The 19781-nt window shown below is 38.2% G+C and overlaps 2 protein-coding genes and 9 non-coding genes across 15 annotated transcripts in view; 1 reads left to right on the top strand and 10 right to left on the bottom strand.

Annotated features, from left to right (window-relative positions):
* arfgap1 (ADP-ribosylation factor GTPase activating protein 1) overlaps window positions 1–7067 on the bottom strand; it is a 62552-nt gene extending 55485 nt beyond the window's left edge. For 2 of the 5 annotated variants that reach the window (XM_077204514.1, XM_077204516.1), the window contains exons 1-4: window positions 6487–6935; window positions 2331–2395; window positions 1243–1352; window positions 327–498 (exon numbers count right to left, since the gene is read on the bottom strand). In XM_077204514.1, coding sequence (XP_077060629.1) covers window positions 327–498; window positions 1243–1352; window positions 2331–2390 — 342 coding nt within the window. In that variant the 5' untranslated portion in view covers window positions 2391–2395; window positions 6487–6935. Of the gene's footprint in view, window positions 1–326; window positions 499–1242; window positions 1353–2330; window positions 2396–6486 lie in introns of all 5 variants that reach the window. The other 3 variants (XM_077204512.1, XM_077204513.1, XM_077204511.1) reach the window with 3 other exon arrangements.
* A 4160-nt stretch (window positions 7068–11227) lies between these two features.
* LOC143712218 (uncharacterized) overlaps window positions 11228–19781 on the top strand; it is a 96466-nt gene continuing 87912 nt past the window's right edge. Inside the window, exon 1 of the mRNA XM_077204517.1 lies at window positions 11228–13598. The gene's annotated coding sequence lies outside the window, so the exon portion shown is untranslated. The remainder of the gene's footprint in view (window positions 13599–19781) is intronic.
* On the bottom strand, window positions 13917–13988 carry trnac-gca (transfer RNA cysteine (anticodon GCA)). Its single transcript has one exon. It is a non-coding gene; the product is annotated as a tRNA-Cys (tRNA).
* Window positions 14124–14195, bottom strand: trnac-gca (transfer RNA cysteine (anticodon GCA)). The gene has a single exon. It is a non-coding gene; the product is annotated as a tRNA-Cys (tRNA).
* Window positions 14974–15045, bottom strand: trnac-gca (transfer RNA cysteine (anticodon GCA)). The gene has a single exon. It is a non-coding gene; the product is annotated as a tRNA-Cys (tRNA).
* trnac-gca (transfer RNA cysteine (anticodon GCA)) lies at window positions 15800–15871 on the bottom strand. The gene has a single exon. It is a non-coding gene; the product is annotated as a tRNA-Cys (tRNA).
* Window positions 16008–16079, bottom strand: trnaw-cca (transfer RNA tryptophan (anticodon CCA)). The gene has a single exon. It is a non-coding gene; the product is annotated as a tRNA-Trp (tRNA).
* trnac-gca (transfer RNA cysteine (anticodon GCA)) lies at window positions 16863–16934 on the bottom strand. Its single transcript has one exon. It is a non-coding gene; the product is annotated as a tRNA-Cys (tRNA).
* Window positions 17709–17780, bottom strand: trnac-gca (transfer RNA cysteine (anticodon GCA)). Its single transcript has one exon. It is a non-coding gene; the product is annotated as a tRNA-Cys (tRNA).
* On the bottom strand, window positions 17918–17989 carry trnac-gca (transfer RNA cysteine (anticodon GCA)). The gene has a single exon. It is a non-coding gene; the product is annotated as a tRNA-Cys (tRNA).
* trnac-gca (transfer RNA cysteine (anticodon GCA)) lies at window positions 18126–18197 on the bottom strand. Its single transcript has one exon. It is a non-coding gene; the product is annotated as a tRNA-Cys (tRNA).

Here is a 19781-nt window from a genome sequence, read left to right as displayed (position 1 = left end):
CCTTTTTTGCATTTTTGGATTGATACACCTAACTAGCTGTGAGAGCACGGTGATTGTGTTGATTGAACTGATTAATAAAAGAAAAGATCATGTTTAGCAGCAGTGAATGTGAAAACACTATGGTTTCAGACTCCACTGCAAATATCTGTTCCTTCAAATAGTGCAATATTTAAAGGTATAGACTAGAGGGAGATTTCACACACAGCCCAGGAGCGGTTAGAAGTTCTTTACACACATGTAAGCTAACATGATGAAAATACTGGGGAGGAAAGAGTTGATAATTAGGGTTTTCAACTGATTAATAAAAGAAAAGGTAATGTTCTCACTTTGTCTCTGAAGAGCGCAGCAGCTTTACTGTTGTACTTCTCCTGTAAGCTCCAGCCAGGCTCGTAGTCGTCCTGCAGCTCCAGGAACATGCGGAACTTCCGGTTTCCTCCCATCTTCATCTTCTCCAGCTCAATGTCCTTCCACTTGTCCATCGAAACAGATCGAACAAAGCTATGACGAAGACGGAGCGCACAAATGATACATGATACAGCTACGCTTTAAAAATACACTCACAGTGGATAAACTATAACGATCAGTCATAATCCCACCCACTTTGAAGCGGTACTAACTGCAGTGGAAAAGCAACCGAGCTAAAGTGAACCGAGCCGCGCCGTACCACGCAGTGGAAAAGCAAAGCGAGCCGAACCGTGCCGCGCCGAGCCGTACCATGCAGTGGAAAAGCAAAGCGAGCCGAACCGTGCCGCGCCGAGCCGTACCATGCAGTGGAAAAGCGCCATAACAACACCATTCAGCCATGACTTCCTCACCATACAGCACAGCCTTACAGCTAACATATACAATCCAGTTTACCGTTTACCATTCTCACTATTCGTCAAATTTGTTAAAATAGGATAATTGCACATAGGATAATTGTTTGTAAAGTGAGAGATTGATTGATTTTGCGCTGAATAGGATTATATACAATTTTATTGTTCTCTTTTGTATAATAACAAATAAAGATTCTATTTGATTATCTATTATACTTACTCATTGGTAGCAACCCAAGTATCCGTTTTCTTATTTTAGATTTTCTGTTTTTATTGTATATGTCATGTCTGATGATGTGTTGTCATTCTTGTCCAATACTGTCTTGAGTGAGCCAAATCACTAAAATTAATTCCAGACAATTTGCTTCGTTTTGTCAAAATAAAGACTTGAACTTGATTCTGAAATGAATCATAATGTGAGTCTGACCTGAGATGGACGCCAAGGCCTCTGTGTTTCCCAGAACACTCCAAACAGATCCAGATCCCGTACGTCACGCTGACCCACTGCGGGTTAAATGCACCACACTCGAAACACACCTGACAACACACACGGCACGCTTTAAAGGCATAGTTCACCAAAAAAGGAAAATTAGCCCATGATTTACTCGCCCTCAAGTCATCCTGTAGATGACATTCTTCTTTCAGACGAATACAATCAGGGTTATATTAAAAAATATCCTGACTCTTACAAGCTTTGTAATGGCAGTGAATGGCTGTTTCTGTTTTGAAGTCTATAAAAGTGTATTTATGGATAGATGGATACACTTTTATGATGGACAGATGCACTTTTATGATGGATAGATACACTTATCATGGACAGATACACTTTTATCATGGATAGATGCACTTTTATGATGATAGATGCACTTTTATGATGATAGATGCACTTTTATGATGGACAGATGCACTTTTATGATGGATAGATGCACTTTTATGATGGATAGATGCACTTTTATGATGGATAGATGCGCTTTTATGATGGACAGGTGCACTTTTATGATGGACAGATGCACTTTTGTCATGAATAGATACACTTTTATCATAGATAGATGCACTTTTATGATGATAGATGCACTTTTATGATCGATAGATGCACTTTTATCATGGATAGATGCACTTTTATCATGGATAGATGTGCTTTTATGATGGACAGATGCACTTTTATCATGGATAGATGCACTTTTATGATGGATAGATGCACTTTTATCATGGATAGATGTGCTTTTATGATGGATAGATGCACTTTTATCATGGATAGATGCACTGTTATCATGGATAGATGCACTTTTATCATGGATAGATGTGCTTTTATGATGGACAGATGCACCTTTATGATGGATAGAGGTGCTTCAACACAGAAACAGCCATTCACTGCCATTATAAAGCTTGTAAGAGCCAGAACATTTTTTAATATAACTCTGATTGTGTTCATATACAACTAGGATGACTTGAGGGAGAGTAAATCATGAGATAATTTTAATTTTCATTCTCATTCACATGCTGACGGACTCTCACATTGTTCTCGTCTTCGGTCCGCACCTCCTTCAGCACACGTTTGGTTCTGGGACTGGCCATTTGCCCTTAAACACACAGTGACATCATCATGAAATCAGCTCCAGTTCAGCTCACAGATTACAGTCTGATATCATGCATTCAACATGTATTTGTGCTACTTTTCAAATGTTTAAATATCTTATTGTTTGATCCTCATCCCAGAAAATAGGAAGTCACACTTTATTTGATATAATTTATATCAGGTGTTTTTAACTATTACTATCAAGTCAAGTCACCTTCATTTATACAGCGTTTTTAACAATATAGATTGTTTCAAAGCAGCTTTACAGTGATAAGAGGAAAATCAGGATGAATGTATTTATTCGGTTGATGTTTTTTTGCAAAACTCTTGTGCTGCTATAGGCCTTGATCACAGTCCGCGTGTTACATCTCGCTCCGATTAATAGCGTAAAGGAATTTCCGCCTGTATTATTGTCAATAAATGTTTTAAGAAGAAAATAATACTCATTTAGTTTCACTTAAAAATAAACAGTCTAAATAAACAGTTTTAAATATTGACATGATACCCTACCATGTATGTGATCTTTCATTCTAATGTGTAACATTATTTGAGACGCGCTGAGATTAACGAGCAGCTCAAGTTACTGATTTAATTTTATTTTTAATGTTATTTTGTTTATTTTTGCATTATATTACCACCTATTATGGTCTACAGAATCACTGCACTCAAACAAGGATGATACGTTTGTGATGATCAAACCAGTTATTTCTGAATAATCGTCTATGGGCTGGAAATAATTCCTTTATTTAAACAACTTCAATTTGATGATAGCACGGTAATGTAAGTGCAAAAAAAGTGAAAATTATTGTTTAATACAATAAGTTTCCCCCAACCTTTATTTTAATCTGCACAAAATAGACTTAATTAGTCGTAATTAATATTTGTATAATTCTAATGCTCTTTTAATGTTGTTTGTATTCTTTTCTTGCAGTTCTGCAATAAAATAGGGTGATCAGTTTCTGTAGTATTGCGCACACACATACAGTATGACTTGCGCGCTCCCCTTTAAATCACGAAACATGCGTCAGCATATTGACACATTTTCTTGGTTTCAAAATATACTCAAATGATTGTAAACATAGGCTGATGTCTTTAGAAGAGGTGTCTGTGCTGAATTTTACAAAAACAAATTTATGTATCTATTCGAAGCTTCAGCTTTTCGAATGCGATAAGGATAAAGGCCTATTGAGATGTGATACAAGTTTGGTGGGTTAAGGTTGGGTTAAAGAGTAACTATTCTGCTTTTCTCCATCTTCATCTGTGTGTAGTGTTCAGTGTGTAGTGTTCATCTGTGTTTAGTGTGTAGTGTTCATCTGTGTTTAGTGTGTAGTGTTCATCTGTGTTTAGTGTGTAGTGTTCAGTGTGTAGTGTTCATCTGTGTTCAGTGTGTAGTGTTCATCTGTGTTCAGTGTGTAGTGTTCATCTGTGTTCAGTGTGTAGTGTTCATCTGTGTTCAGTGTGTAGTGTTCATCTGTGTTCAGTGTGTAGTGTTCATCTGTGTTCAGTGTGTAGTGTTCATCTGTGTTCAGTGTGTAGTGTTCATCTGTGTTCAGTGTGTAGTGTTCATCTGTGTTTAGTGTGTAGTGTTCATCTGTGTTTAGTGTGTAGTGTTCATCTGTGTTTAGTGTGTAGTGTTCATCTGTGTTTAGTGTGTAGTGTTCATCTGTGTTTAGTGTGTAGTGTTCATCTGTGTTTAGTGTGTAGTGTTCATCTGTGTTTAGTGTGTAGTGTTCATCTGTGTTTAGTGTGTAGTGTTCATCTGTGTTTAGTGTGTAGTGTTCATCTGTGTTTAGTGTGTAGTGTTCATCTGTGTTTAGTGTGTAGTGTTCATCTGTGTTTAGTTTGTAGTGTTCATCTGTGTTTAGTGTGTAGTGTTCATCTGTGTTTAGTGTCTAGTGTTCATCTGTGTTTAGTGTGTAGTGTTCATCTGTGTTTAGTGTGTAGTGTTCATCTGTGTTTAGTGTGTAATGTTCATCTTTGTTTAGAGTGTAGTGTTCATCTGTGTTTAGTGTGTAGTGTTCATCTGTGTTTAGTGTGTAGTGTTCATCTGTGTTTAGTGTGTAGTGTTCATCTGTGTTTAGTGTGTAGTGTTCATCTGTGTTTAGTGTGTAGTGTTCATCTGTGTTTAGTGTGTAGTGTTCAACTGTGTTTAGTGTGTAGTGTTCAACTGTGTTTAGTGTGTAGTGTTCAACTGTGTTTAGTGTGTAATGTCCATCTGTGTTTAGTGTGTAGTGTTCATCTGTGTTTAGTGTGTAGTGTTCAACTGTGTTTAGTGTGTAGTGTTCATCTGTGTTTAGTGTGTAATGTTCATCTGTGTTTAGTGTGTAGTGTTCATCTGTGTTTAGTGTGTAATGTTCATCTGTGTTTAGTGTGTAGTGTTCATCTGTGTTTAGTGTGTAGTGTTCATCTGTGTTTAGTGTGTAATGTTCATCTGTGTTTAGTGTGTAGTGTTCATCTGTGTTTAGTGTGTAGTGTTCATCTGTGTTTAGTGTGTAATGTTTATCTGTGTTTAGTGTGTAGTGTTCATCTGTGTTTAGTGTGTAATGTTCATCTGTGTTTAGTGTGTAGTGTTCATCTGTGTTTAGTGTGTAATGTTCATCTGTGTTTAGTGTGTAGTATTCATCTGTGTTTAGTGTGTAATGTTGTTATTTGATCATGAAAAAGCTCCAGTTATTCTCTATATCAGTGACACTCTTCCTGAACTCCTGAAACGCCTCCATTGTATCTTGAGTTTCTTCCGGGAACGAACACGTCACAATATTCCTCAATATAATAATTAATACGCAGAATAAAGGGGCGGGGCCTGGTTGAGTTAGTTAGTAGTGTGTTAAACTGGCGGTTATGGTAAGGGGCGGGACATTTCCCAAACACACTCGAAGTGCTTGACCAATCACAACACACTGCTCCAGCCGACCAATCAGAGCACAGTGTGCTTTTCAGAAGGAGGGGCTTCATAGAGACAGGAAGTAAACAGAGCGTTACTGACAGACTGGGAAGAGAGGAGCCGCAATAATGGAGAATATGAGGAAAATAATCAACATTCATGCAGGAAAACCTGTTCTAGTAGAGCCGGAAAACAACATCAAGAGCTAATATGGCCTCCTTATAGGTGTAAGGGAAGAGTCAACAGTATAATTATAGATGGAGGTACAGAAATTAATTAATTACATGAAGGTATTTTTAAATACAAGTACAATGTTAAAACATGTACACAATAAGTGTTAGTACATTACATGGTAGTTAAAGACACTTGAAGGGAGAGTTCCCACAAAAATGAAATTTCTGGCATTAATTAGTCATGTCGTTACAAACAAATAAAACCTTCGTTTGTCTTCGAAACACAAATGAAGATACTTTTAATGAAATCTGAGAGCTTTTTGATCACTCACATCTCTTCATAAAATTAAGGATAAACCACTGGAGTCACATGTATTACTTTAGTTTATGATGTCTTTACTACCTTTCTGGGGGTTGAAAGTGGTAGTTGCATAGACTGTCAACAGAGGGATAGAAATCTCAGATTTCATCAATAAAGATCTTCATTTGTGTTCTGAAGATGAACGAAGGTCTTACAGGTTATTATGAGTAATTAATGACAGAAATTTAATTTTTGGGTGAACTGTCCCTTTAAGAATGTTAATTCCGCCACTAAGTTTTACTAAGAAATTAATTTGAGCTGTGCTGGTAATGTTATGATGCGTATGAATTTAATAAACACTTTTCACATTCTCTCTGGTTAATTTTCTAAAGCGACCACAGTTGAGGAAAACAATACATTCTTCTTCAGTGATGTTAACGTTACATCACAGAAATGCTGTGATTGTACTGAATGATCACATTCACCTCGATATAACTTATATATCTTACTACAAGCAAATAAAAAAACGACAGCTGTTTTTCTGAGTGTATGTTTGTAACGTGTCACATCTGAGATTGTCGTTCACTGTGATCATAACATTAATCAGAGAAGTGATAGTGATGATGATGTTAATTGAGGAACTGGTTAATCTCGACAATGATCATCAGATGAAACTGTGACTGATGACAATCTGAGTGATTATCACACCGTTCGAGATGTTATTGTGATGATTTTACCTTCTGGGTTGTTTTGTCTTCAGTTCTGAAGATGATGATGAAGATGATTTCTCTAAGTAGATCTCATTTACTCATGAACTGTTACGTGAAGCGATGTCCATCCGACACGAAGAGCTTCGATCACCCACTGATCTTTGTCATTTAACGCGTTTAATCACCGGTTTATCCGACAAGCCTGACCATTGATCACTGTTGCGCTGGCAAACAGCGGCATTCTGGGACATCCGCGCTACGTCACGTTTGCGTCAGCGGCGTGGTGACGTCTCAAATCGTGACGCAAGGGTGCGTGTGCGTGCCCCCCCCTGGCGGAAGAGAAGCGGCCTTATTTTGTTCCTATTTTGTATTCAATGTAAGTCAGAAACCATTTGTAATGTTTTGTTTGCTGAAGTACAGAATTACTTTGGGACTATGTCTAACTCATGTAGGCTACCCCTGTCTTGTACCTTTTTTTTCTTATTTGCTTCCTGTTTTGTTTATATATTATGTTCTCGGTAAAAAAAAAAAAGGTGAAGTCAGACGAGAGAATAGGCTTGTTTGAGATGCGCCTGAGAAGCACCTGGCTGCAGCCTGCAGATTTGGGCGGGGGTGCACCACAATGCTTCTCATTGGTTAGTGGCAAAGTGATGACGTCCATCGAGGTGGGGCCTTACCTGGGGCTGGGCTGCACGTCTCTTCTTCTTCTTCTTCTTCTTCTTCTTCTTCTTCTTCTTCTTGAGTTTAATGGCGGTTGGCAAACCATTTAACGGTGCATTACCGCCACCAACTGGACTGGAGTGTGGAACGAGAGACTAAGCAGAAAAAAAATATTAATAATAATAATAATAATACTTATTAGATTCAGATTATTTTAATTAATTCCGTTTCTTTAAGAAACCTAATTATATAACAATATATCTGTCCTGCTGTTTTCCCCAAGAGACCTGACAACGAGACGTCATGATATTTTGCCTTCCGTAGTGACTGAAAGAGGTGCTCCCTTTTAATATTATATTTCCTACACTGAAGAAGAACATGTTCCACTGTTTCTGGTTGATTACAATAAGTACATTTCCCAGTTGGGTGCTTACCTATTTTATACAATGAAAGGTTTAGACCTGTATGACCTATTCTCAGACGAGTTATTAAACTTTCTTCCCTCCTTTTCCAGCCCACCATCCTCCCAGCACCAACCTCACTCTGTATATTATACAAATGCCTTCCAGTCTCACTATTATCCCAATACCCCTGCCAAATGGACTGTGCATACTTCCTGATAATTGACTTGGCTTCATCTTTATTTAACGGGGTTTTTAAGTCCACATGTTTAGTTTTGAGTGATCCTTTGGCCAGCATATCCACCTGCTCATTCCCCTCCACACCGACATGAGCATGAACCCAAAGAAAGCATGTGGAAAGACCCTTTAGCTCCATCCTGTATAACATAAGGAATATGTCATTGATAATATTAGATCTAAATAATGACTAACCAGATTTAATACTCATAAGTGCAGACAAACTATCAGATGCAATAACAGTATTATTTGTTTCCCTCTCTTCTATCCACTGCAGGGCCAATAATATCGCAATCAATTCTGTGGTATATACTGACACAGCGTCCGATATTCTTTTCTTAATATATGACTCACTTGCTGGGATGTAAACTGCTACACCTGCACGCCCTGTGTCAGGATCTTTGGAACCATCTGTGAATATAACCATGGAATCCGCGAAATGCAAATCAAAATAATTCTGTACAATTCTACTTTCAGGAAGATTCTTTGACTTATCCTTCAATTCCTGTTGTATATCTAGGTCTACACGTGGTGTTGGGAATAACCAGGGAGGAATAGAAGACTGTATCACTGTAGAGCTGTAATCTAAATGTCTTAATCCTATGACTTCTGCTTTTGCATCTCCAATCCACCCAAAACTTATGAAATTTGTCTTATTGTGTTCCCAACAATCTATTAAAAGACTCTTGGCAGGATGCGACTCACATTGGCCCTGGATATTCACCCAATATGCCATCATTAATTTTACTCGCCTGATTCCTAACGGCATTTCTCCCATTTCGACCTGCATTGCTGATACAGGAGAGGTTTTAAAAGATCCACTACAAATTCCCAAAGCCTGAGCTTGTATTACATCCAACTTCTTAAGATTTGATTCTGCTGCTGACATGTACGCTATACATCCATAGTCAAAACCCGACCTCATTAATGCCCAGTATATATTTTGTAGGGCTACTCTACTTGCTCCCCACTCTTGTCCTGACAGACAGCGAAGTATATTTATAACCTTTTTACATTTGTTCTTGACTTTGTCTAAATGAGTATTCCATGTGAGCTTCTCATCAAACCAAACCCCAAGAAATCTAACTGTCTTAACTAGCTCAAGTGGTTGTTCATACAACTTCATGGAAATCGGTATGACTTTATGCCTCCTTGAAAAGCAAATCACCTTTGTTTTTTCTACAGACAATTTGAATCCCCATTTATTTGCCCATTTTTCCACATCAACTATTGCAGCTTGCATTTTCTTACTGACGTGCAAAACATTACGACCTCTTACCCACAGAGCCCCATCATCTGCGTACAAGGATTCCCCTACGCTTTGTTCAAGCTGAGAGAAGATGTCATTTATCATTATGTTGAATAGCAGTGGACTACACACACTACCTTGCCTGCACGTCTCTACCCGCCAACATCTCTTCTCATTGGTTACTGACGTGAACTCATGACGTCGATTCTAGCATGTTTTCATTTCCGCTGTTCATTTCTGCATGGTGAGTACAGGCAAGCTACTCTTCTTTTCTCTAATTTTATTTACAATTTTTAATTCTGAAGTGGCGTTTAGTGTGATGATAAAATGAAGTGATGTAAAAATAAGATTGTGTAACTTTACTCACCATATCGCACAAATAACTAGGGCAGCGTTTCCCAAAAGCATCGTAGGGGTGTGTGTGTGTGTGTGTGTGTGTGTGTGTGTGTGTGTGTGTGTGTGTGTGTGTGTGTGTGTGTGTGTGTGTGTGTGTGTGTGTGTGTGTGTGTGTGTGTGTGTGTGTGTGTGTTTAGATTAGGATATAGTGTTAAAACAAGGCCCTTAAAAAGAAATACAGTGGCAAAACTGAACCAGGAAAATAGGATTTAAGAGTTAATGGTAACAATATACAAAGTTATATTGTAGGACTTTTTTTCTATGAATAAATAAAGTAGGGCTTGTTTTATATATTGCATACTGTTACTTATACTTATGCTGCTATACAGTATATGCACTGTCCAATCCTTCTGCTGGCGGGCCACTGTCCTATAGAGTTTAGCTCCAACCCCAGTTAAACACACTTGAACCAGCCAATCAAGGTCTTACTAGACATACTAGAAGATTCCAGGCAGGTGTGTGGAGACAGGTGTTTGTGGAGACAGGTGTTTGTGGAGACAGGTGTTTGTGGAGGCAGGTGTGTGGAGGCAGGTGTGTGGAGGCAGGTGTTTGTGGAGGCAGGTGTGTGGAGGCAGGTGTTTGTGGAGGCAGGTGTTTGTGGAGGCAGGTGTGTGGAGGCAGGTGTGTGGAGACAGGTGTTTGTGGAGGCAGGTGTGTGGAGGCAGGTGTGTGGAGGCAGGTGTTTGTGGAGGCAGGTGTTTGTGGAGGCAGGTGTGTGGAGGCAGGTGTGTGGAGACAGGTGTTTGTGGAGGCAGGTGTGTGGAGGCAGGTGTTTGTGGAGGCAGGTGTGTGGAGGCAGGTGTGTGGAGGCAGGTGTTTGTGAAGGCAGGTGTTTGTGGAGGCAGGTGTGTGGAGGCAGGTGTGTGGAGGCAGGTGTTTGTGGAGGCAGGTGTGTGGAGGCAGGTGTTTGTGGAGGCAGGTGTGTGGAGGCAGGTGTTTGTGAAGGCAGGTGTTTGTGGAGGCAGTTGTGTGGAGGCTATGGAACGCCAAAAGGGTCAAATTTCGCCTCAACCAAACGCCTTTCATTCTCAAAACGCCGCTTTTACGGCGTTTAAGACGAAAAGACGCCGCAAAGTACGGCTTTCTGTGATAAAAAACGCCGCAAATTACGGCGTTTACAAAGCAAAAGCACCGTCATTTTCGGCGTTTTTTATATCCAGCCAATGACGCTGTTTCTGACGCCGCAGGCCATCCATAGTGCGCCCACATTTGCGGCGCTTCTGTCTGACAAAGACGGCGTAAAAAGCGGCGTTTTGTATAATATTATAATCAGCCCCACCCTTTTCTTCAAACTTCAGCCCATCTAATGAAGTAGATGGAAAGACATATGTAGTAGATTGTCGATCTGAATGGCGATCCTCTTAAGGCTTCTGTTTTTCTAATATTGTTAGGACTGGTGTTTGGACTGTTATCATGTCATATTTTTATTTCTTCATTGGGCACGTGCAGGCCTATCCCCCTTTTTCCTTTATCATATGTGGGTATATACAGTATGATTGTAGACTCTCTTTACATTCATGTCTGTGAAGTACATTAGATTACCAAGCAAATTTTGTATCTTCAGTAGGGCATTGGTCTGCGTGCATGGAGAGCAGTGTCGGTTTGCTCTTATTGACAGGGGTTCGACTCCAAGGTCCGACCGTATTTTTATCTCCGCTTCGTTTCTTTTGTATTGGTCTGTTGGTGTATGTCTTTTAAATTTCGGAAGACTACCCGATAGCTGACAACATTGAGTAGCAGGCTGTAGGCTAGGCTACTTATTAAGGAAATGACAGCAGCAACTGTTTTAAGTCCGTGTACAGTGGCTGCTGTGGGTCCCTTTATTGCTGATTATAATGATTTAGATGGGCCAAGGTATATGCTACACGATATAGTCCATTTCGCTTTTGAAGATAATAAGACTATTTTAGCAGTTCACAGGATACACAGGTAGAGCCTTGCTAAACAATTGAACTATTAAAACAAGAGATGCTCTTGGCCATCATACAAGACTGTAATATATTTCAAATATAAATTATTTATTATCACGCTGCCTTTGCCTTCAAATAGACATTAATATTGTTAACAGTGAATAATATATTTTGTACTACCTTGTTCATTCTGATGTCATATAATATAACGATTTTATGACGTTTTTTTTTTTTTTGTAAAACTAAATTATTTATTTTCTGTAGAATCAGAATCAGAATTTCTGGCGTTAATTTTAGGAGACAATTGTGGAAAAAGGGGGCTAAAGATGGAAAATGTAATGGTCATTTTTTTGCCAAGACTTTATTCAGTAATTTTTACGGAATTTTCCGTTAACTCTAAAACACAACACAATACAATGCCTCAGTAAAAATACACAGGAAAACTGTAAATATATTCTCGTATTATAATAATATAATACATGCCCTATTTTTATGGACTGTAAATAATAAGTTGTGAGATGCCTGTATTTCCATAATGGCTAATGCTACATATTTTATTAGGTTTTCTTTTAAATGTGTATTTTTAAAAATAATTATATTGTATTTTTCTAAAATAAAATCTTGTAAAAGTTTTTCTTTTTTTTTCTTTTTTTTATAAATATATCTTGAAGCAGCGGGATCTGAGGACCAAGCCATAAAAAATAAAATATATTTATTAATAGACGGGGACCATTCATTGGTCTGGTTATAGGCAGACTAGTAAAATAGCCTAAAAAATCAATAACGATTTTTATTATGATCTGAGAAACAGACATCTCACCAAAAAACATAAGATCCCGTATTATTACTGAAGTAGATAGTCCATCATACAAACTACACCACAACCATTAGCCTGCTACATATTGCCTATAAACGAGGAACAAAGACATTTCAATTCCTCCAACAACACAATGATAAAAACAATACATACAAAATAGCAATAAAATATGAAGCATACATCTGTAGATGGGCTGCACAATATATCATAATTATCGAAATATCGCAAATGTATTTCGCAATATGCAAATCGCAACGGCCTGCAATAACTGGGGTCGACGAAGAGAAAGCACTCACTGCTCTTGGCTGAATAACTTTTGTAGCTTTAATAAGAATCAGTATAGGCCTATATTAACAGTGAAAACTAATGTGTGTTTTTTTTTTTAATTTTTTTTTTTTTTTTACATTTGATTGTTCAGTTTCTGTTGTTAAATAATGTAGGATAACCTAAACCCCCTGGTTTGATGTTAAAATAGCACTACTTATAAAACACTGATGTTCACTTTATAGAAGTTGTGTTGTAGTGATGTTTTCTTGTCAGAAAAATAACGTGAAACACATACATGGGTAGTATAATTTTAAATATAGTTTAATGATAACATATTGCATTTTTCTTCAATATCGTGCAGCCCCAATCTGTAGCATATTGATGTGTAACAAAAACATTCACTGTACTACTCACCATTGAAGGAGGCTATTCTCCAAGTGATAGTCATTTATAAATATAATAATGTTTCAAAGTTTCGTTTTGTGTAATAAAGCATATTAATTTTCTGACAGGCAGAGGGTGAACCAAGACGCGCTTTAAAAACAAGTTTCAAATTACTTTTCACTGTGACTCTCCGCTCAATATCCGCTCTTTGCCAGTTTCACATTTATGTTTAAATAATAGGCTATTGTTATTTTATTTCATTTATGTTGATTATGAATAGTGAACAGCAAGAGTAAGAGCTATATCGGATGCGTAATATGACGGGAGACATGAAGTGGGTCAGACATGATTTTGACCACTTCATTAAGTTTTGTTTTGTCGTAAGACTTTCTTTAAAGTATTTAATCAACGAATGGACTGGATTTAATAAATAAGAAGCAAACCAAGAACATCGGGTTTGGATTAAAGTGAATAACAAACGAACCATGTTTCCGCGGTGCATGTGTTACGGAAGCAGACGGACAACAAGGTAGGTAGTGATGATAATGTTTAACTCAAACAGCAGAGTTTCAGGATACTTCAACGTGCAGAAAAGGGTGAGTAACAGAGTTCAGATATGGATAATACATGAATGCAGTCCGTGGATGGATAATGGATATTTCCTTTGCAGGAACGTCTGATGGAGATATCCTGAGTGGAGAAGAGGCTAACAGGCTGACGGCACACACTCACGCACCCCTTGACTGGACTGAAAGGCTTACGGCTCGTACACCACGGCAGAGATGATCTGGACAGACTGGGATCGGCACAGAGAACTGGTAAGTAAACACAGGGTAGATAGGTTAGTGATACTCGTAGAGAGAAGCACCATAAGTCCGCTTCGTATGAACGAGCCCGGACAATGAGAGGTGTGTGGTGTGTGCTTATGAAGCAGAGTGGCTAATGGGGTGCAGGTGTCTCTTGTTAAAACTCAGGTGACTGTGATCGTTGGGTGATTGTGGTGGAAGAACCTGGCCAATCCGTGACAGCATGTCTCAATTACAGTAAGCCTCTAGGAAGTTATGATATTTGTGGCTTTAAAGCAATATGCTGTATTGTAGCCTACCAAAGATCACATTCAGATTGGTACTTGATAAAGGGGGCACTCGGATTTGAACCGGGGACCTCTTGATCTGCAGTCAAATGCTCTACCACTGAGCTATACCTCCTTTAAATTAACTTTTTCCAAAGAAAAAAAATCCCAGTAATTTTCTTAAATTCATCTGTAGAAGGTAAATGAACAATGTGTTTGGCTTGTCGTGAACAAGGATAAAAGTACCAAAGATCACATTGGGACATGATAAAGGGGGCACTCGGATTTGAACCGGGGACCTCTTGATCTGCAGTCAAATGCTCTAACACTGAGCTATACCCCCTTTAAAATAACTTTTTCCAAAGTAAAAAAAAATCCCAGTAATTTTCTTAAATTCATCTGTAGAAGGTAAATGAACAATGTGTTTGGCTTGTCGTGAACAAGGATAAAAGTACCAAAGATCACATTGGGACATGATAAAGGGGGCACTCGGATTTGAACCGGCGACCTCTCGATCTGCAGTCAAATACTCTACGACTGAGCTATACCCCCTTTCAATTAACTTTTTCCAAAGTAAAAAAAATCCAAGTAATTTTCTTAAAGTTGTCTGTAAAAGGTAAAAGAACAATGTGCCTGGCTTGTCGTGAACTACGATAACAGTACCAAAGATCACATTCAGATTGCGACATGATAAAGGGGGCACTTGGATTTGAATCGTGGACTTCTTGATCTGCAGTCAAATTCTCTACCACTGAGCTACACCCCCTTTCAGAAAACCTTTTTCAAAGTAAATAAAATCCCAGTAATTTTCTTAAATTCATCAGTAGAAGGTAACAGAACAAATGTTTGGCTTGTTGTGAACTAGGATAGCAGCATCAAGTAACACATTCAGATTGGGACATGATAAAGGGGACCCTTGCATTTCAACCTGAGACATCTCGATCTGCAGATAAATGCTCTACCACTGAGCTATACCCCCTTTCAATTAACTTTTTCCAAAGTAAAAAAAACCCCAGTAATTTTCTTAAAGTTGTCTGTAGAAGATAAAAGAACAATGTGTTTGGTTTGTAGTGAGCTAGGATAAAAGTACCAAAGATCACATTTAGATTGGTACTTGATAAATGGGGCACTCGGATTTGAACCGGGGACCTCTTGATCTGCAGTCAAATGCTCTACCACTGAGCTATACCCCCTTTAAATTAACTTTTTCCAAAGTAAAAAAAATCCCAGTCATTTTCTTAAATGCATCTCTAGCAGGTAAAAGAACAAAGTGTTTGACACTAGCATTATCACACGCCAAAGATCATATTCAGATTGGGACATGATAAAGGGGACAATCGGATTTGAACCGGGGATTTGAACCACTGATTTATAACTCCATTCAGAAAACCTTTTTCAAGGTAAAACTAAATCCCAGTAATTTTCCGAAATTCGTCAGTAGAAAAAAAAGAGCAAATGTTTGGCTTGTTGTGAACAAGGATAGCAGCATCAAGTAACACATTCAGATTGGGACATGATAAAGGGTACCCTTGCATTTCAACCTGAGACATCTTGATCTGCAGTCAAATTCTCTACCACTGAGCTACACCCCCTTTAAACTAGCTTTTTCCAAAGTAAATAAAATCCCAGTAATTTTCTTAAATTCATCATTAGAAGGTAACAGAACAAATGTTTGGCTTGTTGTGAACTAGGATAGCAGCATCAAGTAACACATTCAGATTGGGACATGATAAAGGGGACCCTTGCATTTCAACCTGAGACATCTCGATCTGCAGATAAATGCTCTACCACTGAGCTATACCCCCTTTCAATTAACTTTTTCCAAAGTAAAAAATATCCCAGTAATTTTCTTAAAGTTGTCTGTAGAAGGTAAAAGAACAATGTGTTTGGTTTGTAGTGAGCTAGGATAACAGTACCAAAGATCACATTCAGATTGGTACTTGATAAAGGGGGCACTCGGATTTGAACCGGGGACCTCTTGATCTGCAGTCAAACGCTCTACCACTGAGCTATACCCCCTTTAAATTAGCTTTTTCCAAAGTAAAAAAAATCCCAGTAATTTTCTTCAATTCATCTGTAGAAGGTAAATGAACAAGGTGTTTGGCTTGTCGTGAACTAGGATAAAAGTACCAAAGATCACATTGGGACATGATAAAGGGGGCACTCGGATTTGAACCAGGGACCTCTTGATCTGGAGTCAAATGCTCTACCACTGAGCTATACCCCCTTTCAATTAACTTTTTCCAAAGTAAAAAAAAATCCCAGTAATTTTCTTAAATTCATCTGTAGAAGGTAAAAGAGCAATGTGCCTGGCTTGTCGTGAACTACGATAACAGTACCAAAGATCACATTCAGATTGCGACATGATAAAGTGGGCACTTGGATTTGAATCGTGGACCTCTTGATCTGCAGTCAAATTCTCTACCCCTGAGCTACACCCCCTTTCAGAAAACCTTTTTCAAAGTAAATAAAATCTCAGTAATTTTCTTAAATTCATCAGTAGAAGGTAACAGAACAAATGTTTGGTTTGTAGTGAGCTAGGATTACAGTTCCAAAGATCGCATTCAGATTGCGACATGATAAAGTGGGCACTTGGATTTGAATCGTGGACCTCTTGATCTGCAGTCAAATTCTCTACCACTGAGCTACACCCCCTTTCAGAAAACCTTTTTCAAAGTAAATAAAATCCCAGTAATTTTCTTAAATTCATCAGTAGAAGGTAACAGATCAAATGTTTGGCTTGTTGTGAACTAGGATAGCAGCATCAAGTAACACATTCAGATTGGGACATGATAAAGGGGACCCTTGCATTTCAACCTGAGACATCTCGATCTGCAGATAAATGCTCTACCACTGAGCTATACCCCCTTTCAATTAACTTTTTCCAAAGTAAAAAAAATCCCAGTAATTTTCTTAAAGTTGTCTGTAGAAGGTAAAAGAACAATGTGTTTGGTTTGTAGTGAGCTAGGATAACAGTACCAAAGATCACATTCAGATTGCGACATGATAAAGGGGACACTCGGATTTGAACCGGGGACCTCTTGATCTGCAGTCAAATGCTCTACCACTGAGCTATACCCCCTTTAAACTAGCTTTTTCCAAAGTAAAAAAAAATCCCAGTTATTTTCTTAAAGTTGTCTGTAGAAGGTAAAAGAACAATGTGCCTGGCTTGTCGTGAACTACGATAACAGTACCAAAGATCACATTCAGATTGCGACATGATAAAGGGGGCACTTGGTTTTGAATTGTTGACCTCTTGATCTGCAGTCAAATTCTCTACCACTGAGCTACACACCCTTTCAGAAAACCTTTTTCAAAGTAAATAAAATCCCAGTAATTTTCTTAAATTCATCAGTAGAAGGTAACAGAACAAATGTTTGGCTTGTTGTGAACTAGGATAGCAGCATCAAGTAACACATTCAGATTGGGACATGATAAAGGGGACCCTTGCATTTCAACCTGAGACATCTCGATCTGCAGATAAATGCTCTACCACTGAGCTATACCCCCTTTAAACTAGCTTTTTCCAAAGTAAAAAAAAATCCCAGTAATTTTCTTAAATTCATCTGTAGAAGGTAAATGAACAAGGTGTTTGGCTTGTCGTGAACAAGGATAAAAGTACCAAAGATCACATTGGGACATGATAAATGGGGCACTCGGTTTTGAATCGGGGACCTCTTGATCTGCAGTCAAATGCTCTACCGCTGAGCTATACCCCCTTTAAATTAACTTTTTCCAAAGTAAAAAAAAATCCCAGTAATTTTCTTAAATTCATCTGTAGAAGGTAAATGAACAATGTGTTTGGCTTGTCGTGAACAAGGATAAAAGTACCAAAGATCACATTGGGACATGATAAAGGGGGCACTCGGATTTGAACCGGAGACCTCTTGATCTGCAGTCAAATGCTCTACTACTGAGCTATACCCCCTTAAAAATAACTTTTTCCAAAGTAAAAAAAAATCCAAGTAATTTTCTTAAATTCATCTGTATAAGGTAAATGAACAATGTGTTTGGCTTGTCGTGAACAAGGATAAAAGTACCAAAGATCACATTGGGACATGATAAAGGAGGCACTCGGATTTGAACCGGGGACCTCTTGATCTGCAGGCAAATGCTCTACCACTGAGCTATACCCCCTTTAAAATAACTTTTCCAAAGTAAAAAAAAATCCCAGTAATTTTCTTAAATTCATCTGTATAAGGTAAATGAACAATGTGTTTGGCTTGTCGTGAACAAGGATAAAAGTACCAAAGATCACATTGGGACATGATAAAGGGGGCACTCGGATTTGAACCGGGGACCTCTTGATCTGCAGTCAAATGCTCTACCACTGAGCTATACCCCCTTTCCATTATCTTTTTCCAGAGTAAAAAAAAAATCCCAGTAATTTTCTTAAAGTTGTCTGTAGAAGGTAAAAGAACAATGTGCCTGGCTTGTCGTGAACTACGATAACAGTACCAAAGATCACATTCAGATTGCGACATGATAAAGGGGGCACTTGGATTTGAATTGTTGACCTCTTGATCTGCAGTCAAATTCTCTACCACTGAGCTACACCCCCTTTCAGAAAACCTTTTTCAAAGTAAAAAAAATCCCAGTAATTTTCTTAAAGTTGTCTGTAGAAGGTAACAGATCAAATGTTTGGCTTGTTGTGAACTAGGATAGCAGCATCAAGTAACACATTCAGATTGGGATATGATAAAGGGGACCCTTGGAAAATCCACAACACAACGGAAATGAGCCACAACACAACGGAAAATCTACAACACAACGGAAAATCTACAACACAACGAAATAAAGCCGCGACACAACGGAAATGCTCCCGACCACTAGAGGGCTCTCGGAGCGCTGTAAATTTAGTTTTCCTTGCCATTGTTCAATAGAGTCAGCAGTCTATAAAAATATATCAACACCACGATTAGTTTTAACAGTATGTATAGCTAACCATTGCATATCGACATTTATTCATTCAAAATCACCTACGTGCATTATAGCTGCATATTTATATTTTTTATATTTATAGAACGCTTTGACGCGCTACCACAGCGCATGATCCCTAAGGGAATGTCTGTCAATTCCTCCAAGTTGTTTAAACATATCATTTGGATTTATTCAAAATCCAAAGCTTGATTGTATTTGATAGACTGACTTAATACAGGTGGCTTTTTTCCAATTCCCTTCATGTATTTACAGTAAACAATTATTTTTTAGGAGATTTCTGTAAAAGTTTTTTTTTCTTTTATCATGTTTCAACGGTTGTAGTTCCTATTAACCAGACTGACTTACAACAGGAGAAATTGTGGAAATAGCTCCCTGAATGCACAGTACAATATTTTTTTTATATATATATAAAAACATTATGGCTACTGTAAATCAAAAAAAAAAAATTAAATGTCACAAAGCGTGTGGTTCCTATAGTGACCAGACTGACTTATTACAGGTAGAATTGTGCCATTACTTTCCTGTAATTCTGCAATTCGCCAAATGGTTTTTATTTTTATTTATCAAATTATATTATAATAAATTATACGTGTAACCACTTGGTGGAATTGGCAGACGTTCCCTTAGGGATCATGCGCTGTGGTAGCGCGTCCAAGCATTCTCGTGTATAAATACGCAGATATAATTCATGTAGGTTATTTTGAAGTAATATTTTATATCGATATACAATGGTTACACTTAAAACTAATTGTGGTATTGATATATTAGACTGCTGACTGACTCTATTGAAAAATGGCTAGGAAAACTAACTTTACAACGCTCCGAGAGACCACTAGTGGTCGGGAGCATTTCCGTTGTGTCGCGGCTATATTTCGTTGTGTTGTAGATTTTCCGTTGTGTTGTAGATTTTCCGTTGTGTTGTGGATTTTCCGTTGTGTTGTGGATTTTCCGTTGTGTTGTGGCTCATTTCCGTTGTGTTGTGGATTTT

The sequence above is a fragment of the Siphateles boraxobius genome, unplaced genomic scaffold (assembly GCF_051911475.1).
Source record: "Siphateles boraxobius isolate OS27281-9 unplaced genomic scaffold, OSU_SipBor_1 5, whole genome shotgun sequence".
NCBI classification, from domain to species: domain Eukaryota; kingdom Metazoa; phylum Chordata; class Actinopteri; order Cypriniformes; family Leuciscidae; genus Siphateles; species Siphateles boraxobius.
This window is presented reverse-complemented; position numbering and strand designations above follow the sequence as displayed.